We start from the raw sequence: 10,542 nt of genomic DNA, 5'->3' as shown, positions 1-10,542 counted from the left end.
TGATCATTAAAATTACATAATTTGCACGCGCTTATCTGGGACGTTGATCTTCAAATCCGACAGTTGCTTATGTTGCTATATTCTTTGTTAATATTTTTAGTCATGTACGTTATCCTTTCTCTATTTAACTATTGGTTTGTTAAACCATGTGTAGTGGGGCTTGAACTTTCCCATATAAATTATCTAATCTGTGGCGTCCTTATCAGCAAAGGGGTATTATAGGGCGTGAAGTTAAAAAAAGATGTAGTGGTATAATGTCCCAATAATAACTACCTAATTATTATTTTTTTAGAAAAATAAAACAATTAATATTACATGGAATACCTGGAAATTTCCTATTGGCCAAAGCAAAAGTTCTCTGGAGTTTTAAAGGAAACGCCCAACCAACGTTTTGAAGAATAACGCTATGGAGGCGGTGTACTAAGGCGTGGTGGGGCGTTTTGGGGCAAAAAAACCCCAAATCCTCTACAAATATGGGTGGTCTTAGAGTAAAAAATAGAAGTATTTGAGTATTGATTTTTTTTTTAACAACAAAGACAGAACTTTTATTCACCCAAATGTCTACAAGCAAGGCGCTAATAGACATAGATGATACATCAAGGATACGTCCAGAAAATAAAATCAAAATACAACATTCATCAAGTAAATCGGATAATTTTAGACCGTTTTCTAGCTATCCAGAAATGAGAACGCACACCACTCTTCCCAGTTTATGTTCTAGTACCTCGATCTTCTCTTCAAGCATTCGAACGATTCTTCCCTGATTTCTTCTACCAACTTCAATGGGTCCGTCATTTTGTTGTTAAAAATCTTGTTGTTCCTATTCTTCGAAGTAGCCCATATTGTCATCAAGTAAATTGCGTTTATTACTTTGGCCTTCATCATTGAAAAGCCGGTCATATCTAATAGCCTCGTCTCCACCGATTCCGATTTTGACTTGGCTGGTGTTTTTAACCAAAGCCATACGTATGACCAAATCCGATCCGCATATGGGCATTGAATTAACACGTGGTTAGCCGACTCATTTGCTCTACCGCAAACCTTGCATAGTGCCGATATTGAGTTCATTCCCCTCTTGATCAGTTCTTAAGCGGTCGGTATTTTACCTTCAATGCTCTCCAAGTAAAATAGTTTGATTTCGATGTTGCCATTCTATTCCATAGAAAATTCCCCGGTCTGTTATTCAAATGGATTAGGCCCATTAGATCCGTTCGAACTCTCTTAACCGAAAAATCTTCGTCACCTCCATTCTTCCATTTCCACCTATCCTTCCCCTGCCCAACCGATTGAGACTGTAAAATCTGACTCAACCTCTGAAACTCATCTTTTTCCTCATCGTGTTCTGGAACTCTTGCCCAATTCGAATCCCACATTGATTTCCCAATGTTTTCCATGAAATACTGACTTACCGAGATCCTCTTATTTGCGAATATGTGGTACATCAGAGGGAAGGCATCTTTCAACAGTCCTTGTGGTGTCCATGAATCGATCCAGAACATCGCTTTTTCTCCGTTACCGACTGTGCATTTGAGACTTTGTTGTACATCAATCCCACGTTTTTTAAAATCCTCTCCTACCCATGTTATTGCTTTCCATACGCCAGGTTGTGATTTTTTTCTCGGAATAAGCGATACCACTCTTGAGTTATGGTGTATTGCTTTTATAACTTTTGCCCAAAGCTGATCCGGTTCTTCTTTTAATCTCCACCACCACTTCAATAGTAAAGCTAAGTTCATGTCTCGTATCCCTCCCACCCCAAGGTTGCCTGTTTTCTTTGCCCCGATGATTCTCTCCCAGCTCATCCATCTAATCTTGTTAATGCCACTTCCCCCGCCCCATAGAAATCGACGTCTTATGTCCTCTAATGTTTTGATTACAACCTTCGGTGCTTTGAAAAGGGAGAGATTATAGTTTGGAATACTCCCGAGGACAGATTTTATTAGTGTAATTCTTCCCGCAAAAGACAGGTTCCTCGCTTTCCATGTGGACAGTCTTTTATTCAGTTTTTCTATGACCTCTTTCCAGCTCTCCTTACGATTCATGTTAGCTCCAACTTTCATCCCAAGATACGTAAATTGCAAAGAACCTCCCATGCAACTTAGATTTCATGCCATGTCTTCCACTTCGTCTCTAGTTTTGTTTATTCCATACAAAAAGTTCTTGTTTTTATTCACCTTCAAGCCCGATAACAAGTAAAATACACGTAGGATTCTACTCAACGTTTTCAGGTTACCTACGTCTCACTTACCGATAAATATTGAGTCGTCTGCAAAGAAAAGGTGTGACAAATATGGTCCATTTTTCGGTAGGGATATACCATCATAGTGCCCTTCCACTACGGATTTTCTCTTGAGCATGTGCAAAGCCTCCATGGCAACCGTGAATAGGAATGGCGAAAGTGGGTCTCCTTGTCTCAGTCCTCTCTTATATTGAAACTCACCCATTGGCGACCCGTTTACTAGAACCGAGGCTTTGCCGGAAAATAAAATTCCCATTACCCATGTTTTCCATTTTGAAGGAAACCCCATGTGTGTTAATACAGTGATTAAAAACTTCCAGTTCAGCGTATCATATGCCTTTTCGATGTCCGCTTTGAAGATGAACACCTCTCTTTTTGCTTTTTTTGCCCATCTAACGAATTCATTCATAATAAGCGGTCCGTCGATGATATTTCGGCCTGCCACAAAGGCAAATTGGACATCCGAAATTACATCATTGAGAACGACTTTCATACGATTAGCTAACACTTTCGAAATAATCTTATTAATGCAACCAATAAGTGATATAGGTCTAAAATCCGAAAGGGTAACCGCGTCAGCAATCTTAGGAATTAATGCGATGAAGGAAGCACTGCAAGACTGTTGAATGGAACCATGTCTATGATATTAAGTCAACATATCGAAAACGTACCCTTCCAAATTATCCCAGTATTTCTTTATAAAGGCGAAAGTTACACCGTCCGGCCCGGGTGCTTTGTTCGACCCGCATTTCCATACAGCACATTTAACTTCGTCTTTTGAAAATGGTCTCACCAGATTTTCAGCTTTAATTTCAGACAGTCTGCTAAACCCGTCGGCCGACATCCGTGGTCGTTTTTCTATCGGTTCGGCAAAATTTTTCCTCATGGTCATGGTCATCTGAATATGTTTTTTAATAACCTTTGGGTCCGTAACCCAGCTTCCTTCGATCCATAATCCGTTAAGTTTGTTTCTGGCAATATTGCAATTGACCACAGAGTGGAAGTACTTTGTGTTTCGTCCCCTTCTGCTAGCCATGAAACACGGGATTTCTGTTGTAAGTTTTTGGCTCTCAAGCACAACCACTTTCTGACCCTAGTTTTGCTTTCTCGCCATTTTTCGATTTCACCGTTGGTAAGTGATCTCTGCTCAGCTTCTGAATCCAACATATTAAGACAATCTAGTGCATCCCTGTATTCCTTTTGCTTGCTCTCCTTTACTTTTTGTCTCCATTTCTTCACCTCTTCTTTCACCTCTTCCAAGTTTAGACCTCTCATCACTGCCTCCTCAACCCCATCCAAAGTTAGCCAGCTATTGAAGAAGCGAAATGGTATCGGTCTGAAATTTGTTTTGCCAGTGGCCAGAATCAATGCACTATGGTCGGAAATGTTTCTCTCAAGGGCACAAAATGATGCATTTGGCCATTTATTCATAAAGTTACTACACACAAGTGCTCGATCTATTTTACTCAACTTCGTTCCATCAGAAGTCATAAAAGTAAATTTTCTACCCGCCATTGGATACTCCAAAAGCCCCGCTGAACTTATGAAATTGTTGAAATGCATAGCACTATTTGCATCGTAAGTAGAATTTAGTCTATCCTCGGGTGCACGTACCTCATTAAAGTCACCAATTAGTAACCATAGCCCTTCGATCTTTTCTTTGAGTATTTTGATTAGAAGAATTATTTAACTAGGTTTATTTTAGTATAAATGGATGGGTCAGGGGTAATTGTAGTAATTGTAACTGTTTAAAAATTACAACAAATAGAAAGAGTATCGATTGTTGAGACAACAAAATCCCGAGTTCGATTTTGTGCCTAATTTCCAATTCTTCACATGTTGTAAGATATCTATAACCATCTTCTTTATAAATCTCCATTTCCATTCCCGACGTAATTGAAAAAAAAAAAAAAAAACCGCATGTGAATGGCCTGCCAGCACATGTATAGTATTTTAAATGGCCTTCCAGCACATGTTATTTTAAATTTTCAAATGCCTATTTAACAACGTTTACCCGTTTCATTTTCTGCATCAATGAACAAAATGAAGAACCATTGTTATGGAATTTGTTTCTTTATTTCTATAGCAATCAATATACTACTTTGTACAGGTATATATATGTATATAGGTGGAGCTCGGTGGGGAGATATGAAACAGGAGATTAGTTGGCAGTCTTCGTTGGCGTTGACATGGACCGAGAAGGCAGCGGCGGAGGCGGAGGCGGTTGCAGCAGCCCCATGCTCCGGCCATGGTAGAGCTTTTGTTGACCGTTTGACTTCTGACGGTCAACCTGTTTGTGAGTGCTTTAATTGTTATAATGGCTCTGATTGCTCTGCGTATAATCCTGAATGTGCTGCAGTTGCCACAAGGTAACTTCCTGATTAATACTAAACATGATCTCATGCTGTCAACTTTTCATACTAAACATGTAAACAAAAGGGATGGTTAAACTGATTTATACAAGTAACATTTTTTTTTATTTTATTTATATAGTTGTGACATTTATGTATGTTGCAGTGGGGATCTTACATTCCTTGAGCCATTTTGGATTCAAAATGCAGCCAATACTGCAGTCGTCATATCGGGTTGGCATCGTATGACTTACAACTACGCTCACGGCACTAAGATGTTAACAGAGCTCGAAAATTGCATTCGTAAGCTACATTCCATAGCCGGGAATGCAGTCACTGAAGGACGATACATGGTCTTCGGTGTCGGGTCAGCCCAACTTCTAAGTGCAGCGGTTTACGCTCTTTCTTCTGGAAACTCTTCTTCACCGTCCAACGTCCTAGCTTCCATACCGTTCTATTGGGTAACAAGTTTTAATATCTATAAAAATATACACTCCCACTTTGATTTCTTTATGTTTTTCTTAGCTTTGTTTTTTTTTCCGGGATCTATAGCTGTTCAAGGATCAGACCAGCTTCTTTAGCTCCAAGTATTTTGAGTTTGAAGGAAACACAAACTCATTGCAATCGAAAAATTCAACAAATAACCGGGATGTGATTGAATTTGTAACCTCACCAAACAATCCAGATGGGGAGTTGAAGACGCCGGTATTTGGAGGCAAGGCAATATATGATCAGGTCTTCTATTGGCCACATTTTACACCTATCCCGGAGCCTTCGGATCAGGATATCATGATTTTCTCACTTTCTAAGCTCACAGGTCACGCCGGTTCACGTTTTGGGTATGTGTGTTTCCTTATTTCATATCATTGTAGTACATAAATCTATTGTAGAAACAGTTTTTAGCAGAGATCTATAAAAACTGAATAAATAATATATTTTGTTTTCAACTATAGGTGGGCAATTATAAAAGATAGAGATATATATGACAAGATGTTATTATATATCTCCATGTCTGATGTGGGGATCTCACATGATACTCAACTAAGAGCTTTGAAGATTTTAGAAACAACAATAGATGAAGATGGAAAACCGTTTTTTGAATTTGCTTACACCAAGATGACCGAGCGTTGGGATAGGTTAACTTCTGCCTTCTCAAAATCAACTAGATTTTCACTTCAGGATAGACACCCTTTTCACTGCACTTACTTCAACGAAACTAGGCTACCAACTCCAGGTAATTTATTTCATGTAACATATACAATCAGTTTATATTTTATTGGAAAATTGTTATCAAATTATTGTGTTACCAATCCACTATATGATGGTTTTAATTATGTATTTTGGATATAGACTGATTCTAGTTGCTTATTAATTATGAAAGTTGAAATGTATGTGATGGCTTAATATACAATAATTGCAGCTTTCGCATGGGTGAAATGTGAAAGAGAAGTAGACAACGACTGTCGCGCAGTGCTAGAAGCAGGAAAAATCACAAGCCTAAGTGGAAGCCGTTTAAGTGCCACAGATCGTTATACGCGAGTTAGCCTCACTATGAGAGAAGATGACTTCGAGTTGCTTATGATACGATTCACCAACCTAATATCTCTTGAAAATGGTAGTCTCCAAACAATGTGAAAAGTGTTGAAGACAGATTAAACATTCTGACTGTTTCATGCATGTGGAAGTTTATGGGCCATCTTGCTGCATGTGACGAAGAAGTTGTTTATCTAGTTTATCGCTTTTCTTATTTGAATTAGTTTGAATAAAGCCATCGGCTAGTTTTTGTGTTTTAGTCGAAGTCTAAAGCTTTTAAGCTGTTGTTCCTTAGCTTTTACAGGGACTCTATATTCCTTGTTTTGTACGCACTTTTGAATAGTAAAATTCACAAAGCCCAAACCCACTTGCGAAAATGGCCACCTCATACGCTTTTGGAATAGCGCATCCGGCCTCCAATGCGTCCTTCAATAAGAATATGACATGTGTGGCTTTTGTGTGGAAGAGTCAGCCGCTAGTGCATCTCACTAAAAGGTAGCTTGTTGCGTCTGGCTCCGCTGCTTCCCGAGGCGCTGATGGCTCCTTGGCTGGCTCGCTAATGGCTCCTTGGCTGGCTCGTTTGCTTTTATTGAAGGACGCATCCTAATGCACTTGGTGATAATATTTTTTTAGCATTTTCGAATTATATGTAAATTATAATTTGCACCCTATAAATACCACCGAAATTCAGATGTTTTATATGCAACCAATTGTATACAATGCCTATATCTAGTCCTTTCGATAGTCTCCAAATAGAAACGAAGGTGTTTACATGGTTTGAAAATAACGTTTTCTTGTGCTTTAGAAGTGCCGGTGCTTATGGGTGATGGTGCCTGGCAGATAACACGGATGTGATCAGTGTATCTCTTTAAGGGGCTCGGATCAAAGCAAAATTATCAAGAACTCACTTACAAAGGAAACTTGGAATCACACAGTGTTAATTATTGCTCAATAATATTTTGTTCAATTTGTTGTTGTTACTGTATTTGAATCCAACCTGTTGTATTTGTGATTTGTGTTAGTTATTGTATTTATAAAACTTAAAAAAGTTGTCCCATGTGTTTTTTTTTTTCTAAGTATTTTACCTAACAATATTATCTAACAAAATTTGACAATTCCGTCTATGGCTCTATTTATATAAAACTAGCAGACCACTACACATAACAATATTATGAATATTATCTATCAAAACTACTTATAAGATATGTGTGGTGGTGAAGTCGGACAATCAAACGTTAGACGACCTTCTCGTCAATATTCAACCCGTGAAACTGTTCCACATGTTGTCGTTACCTGGTCGTATGCATGTTTGAACCATCCACCGACAACCCCCGGATCATACCAAACACCGCCAGCAGCCTACCATGTGCCACCAGCAGCCTATCAACCACCGCTAACAGCCTACCAAACACCGCCAACAGCCTACCATGCGCCGCCAGCAGCCTATCAAACACATGTTTTTAGACCTCGACGCTCACCCCGTTTAAATCCTGACCTATTTAACCCGTCACCTCCAAATGAATATGATGATTGGGACCATGTCACCGATGATGAAACAAACTCTGCATACGACTGCGCCATGGCAGAACTCTAGTTTGCCCGTTTGCGAGTTGGCGCTAGTCAATCTAACTACCTAGGTAGGTTGTGCCGACGCCAAAGAAAGACCCGGGTGAGGAATACATATAGTTAATGTTGGGCTTGATTAATAACAAAATGTATTGAATTTGGTATTTGTGACACTCGGCAAAATACCGGTAATTCCGTACAACCTGAACAACTATTACATTATTTATTTTCGCATATTTGACTTGATTTTATTTAATTAAGTCTTAAAGTCTAGGATTATACAAGAATTAGATCGTGAAAGAATATCGAGTTCGCTGCGTTGCGAAACAATATAAACTATTTTCTAGACAAACTAGTAGAAATGCGAACACACTATTCATGCCAGGACTAGTCGCGGTATAGCCCGACATGGCAAAAACGAGACATGAAGATATGTCCACTTCAAATATTACATGAAAACATTTGTTAGAAGTAACTTATGACTAATACTTCTAAAAATTTTATATAAACTTTAAATTGTCCGATCCGCAGATTAACTTCGCGATTCTACAGAAGTGTACGACACTTTGCAGAACAATACATCAATTGTCCGAAAAATCCAAAAATAAATATTATTTATTATAAATAATATTTGGGTTATTAAAAACAACACAAAAATCCATATATAAATCTTTTTATTTAAGGCTACACAACTCGTTCGATAACTACCCGACAACAAAGCCGATACAGGAACTGTGTCCAAAATAACAAGTTTACTAGTCCGGAAAAACTAGTTAATAAATTTGGACAATAAAAATATCATAAGGATATTTGTGTGAACAAATTTACATCATTAATTTAAAATGTTGGTATTGGAACCGGTACGAAACCTGAACCAAGTCTATCAATCGAACAACAACGAAACAATAGGTCTAGTGAGCTAGTTGGACATGTTATAACATTTCTTTAGTGTGTTTGATCATTTACTTTTATAAAAACTAATACATAAAACATTCAAGTCACAAGGTTTATAAAATATATCAATGATTTTATAAAAAAAAATTAAACCAACCTCCCCCCCCCCCTCATGTTTACGACATTGGGTGGGTTCCCATGCCCACTCACCTCCCATTTGATGTATTGGATAACTCAAATGATGATTAGTGTTGTTGAGGTGGAAGAACAAGATCAAACTAAGCTTCTAACACTCCACCACATTTCACATTTCCAACATAACCCAAAACTCTTTATCTCCTTCTCCCCCTCTCCTTGTAATCGGCCAAACCAAACACCCATCATCTTCATCTTTTTTAAAATCCAAACACTAGAAATTCAATCATTCATGGAGGTTCAAAGATGATTCAAGGCATTTACAAGACTTGGAAGCACTCTTGAAACATTTAATCAAGACTTTGAAGCTCTTGGATTCTCATCTTTTCTTCATATTATCATCATCTTCATCTTGATCATCTAGCAACTAGTAAGTTTCATGTCTGATATCTACATTCTTATGATTATGATTTAACAACAATGTGCAAGATCATCTTGAATCCTACCTAAAAATCACTTAAAAACATTAATAAAAATAAACATGCTAGTATGATTATTGGATGTTCTTGATGATTTTGAAGTTGTCTTAGTGTAGTAAATTTGTAACACCCCAACCCGGAAAGGCTGACGTGTCACAATAACGGTAACATAAACAAAAGTCATAATTCCATTTTATTCATTTATTTATTAAGGATACAACCACACGACCATAAAAATTAAGATTATTATACAAGTGGAGACAGTTGTCTTAATTAACTAACATCTTTAGATTTATTCCTAGGCTTTATTCTTCTCTCTTTTCCACTCCCAAAGTAACCTGTGGACCTGTATATACAAAAAGTTTACGGAATGAGCCGAATGCTCAGTACGGAATTTTAGGCTCAAATAACAACTAAATGCTTCACATGAAATCTTATCCGGATGAAACTTTAGGCGAAAATGATACGATGCAAGAACAAAATTTCATAATCATATCTTACGGATGTACCCATGAGCAAACTTAAAACATGACAATACACAGGTAGCTACTCCTGCATAGTTATCACATGAGATGGCGAATTGGCATACCCGTTATCCACCTCCTTATACTTAAATCCTAGGATCGATCCATACGCCTCCTAATAGCCTTATGTACCACACTTGTACTTAAGAGACGCCGTGAACTGATCTCTCCGTCACGGATGGAGCACATGATGTTGATGCCACAACAACATGCTCGTGGGACACTCCACGAGAAGCGATACTCAGGGTATCAGAGTACAAATGGTCTTATTCACATAACTTATAAAACTTATTTTCATAATAAAACGGAACATATATTGGAACATGCGATAATGAGTATAACATAATACTATCGCATGATATGAAAGCTAAATCAAATGATTAGGATAGGAATCGAACGGACTGTCAAATGAATCGATAATCAAAGAAGTGAGGAGTTTTTAACAGATATAGTAATTTAGTAGTTTTATAACAATTTGAATTGAAGCAATAAAGAGTGGGGTAAGGATCCGTACCTTAATAACTCCAAAGTGAAGCTACCTTGTGCTAATATTTTAGATTTATATGGGCAGAGTTTAGACTACTGATTAATCTTTTAACCTAATTTTATAATAATGTACACAAAACAGGGTTAGTGATCAATACAGCAGTTACGATAATTTACGAGATCAAATTCTCCCAATGAATGACCAAGTGCAATACTTCAACTCATTTATCGTATTAACGACAAACGACAAAGTATAGTACTTCAACTCATTATCGAATTATCGACAACGACAAAGTACAATGCTTCAACTCATTATCGAATTATCGACAACGACA

At 37.7% G+C, this 10,542-nt stretch overlaps 1 protein-coding gene across 1 annotated transcript; it reads left to right on the top strand.

Moving 5' to 3' along the window:
• The first annotated feature begins 4,262 nt into the window (after positions 1-4,262).
• LOC110890390 (tryptophan aminotransferase-related protein 3) lies at positions 4,263-6,500 on the top strand. Its single transcript, XM_022137989.2, has 5 exons — positions 4,263-4,608; positions 4,757-5,051; positions 5,143-5,429; positions 5,544-5,824; positions 6,011-6,500. The coding sequence occupies exons 1-5, from the start codon at positions 4,274-4,276 to the stop codon at positions 6,223-6,225; spliced, it is 1,413 nt and encodes a 470-aa protein (XP_021993681.1). The 5' UTR covers positions 4,263-4,273; the 3' UTR covers positions 6,226-6,500.
• Positions 6,501-10,542: the final 4,042 nt, after the last annotated feature.

The sequence above is a fragment of the Helianthus annuus genome, chromosome 11, assembly GCF_002127325.2.
Source record: "Helianthus annuus cultivar XRQ/B chromosome 11, HanXRQr2.0-SUNRISE, whole genome shotgun sequence".
NCBI lineage: Eukaryota > Viridiplantae > Streptophyta > Magnoliopsida > Asterales > Asteraceae > Helianthus > Helianthus annuus.
This window is presented reverse-complemented; position numbering and strand designations above follow the sequence as displayed.

What these genes read in the sequence shown, in the direction of transcription:
- LOC110890390 (XM_022137989.2), top strand. Translation starts at nt 4,274, where the DNA reads ATGAACAAAATGAAGAACCATTGTTATGGAATTTGTTTCTTTATTTCT. An exon ending in TGTGCTGCAGTTGCCACAAG is followed by an intron (nt 4,609 to 4,756) that starts GTAACTTCCTGA and finishes TGTATGTTGCAG; the next exon opens with TGGGGATCTTACATTCCTTG. An exon ending in AACTAGGCTACCAACTCCAG is followed by an intron (nt 5,825 to 6,010) that starts GTAATTTATTTC and finishes CAATAATTGCAG; the next exon opens with CTTTCGCATGGGTGAAATGT.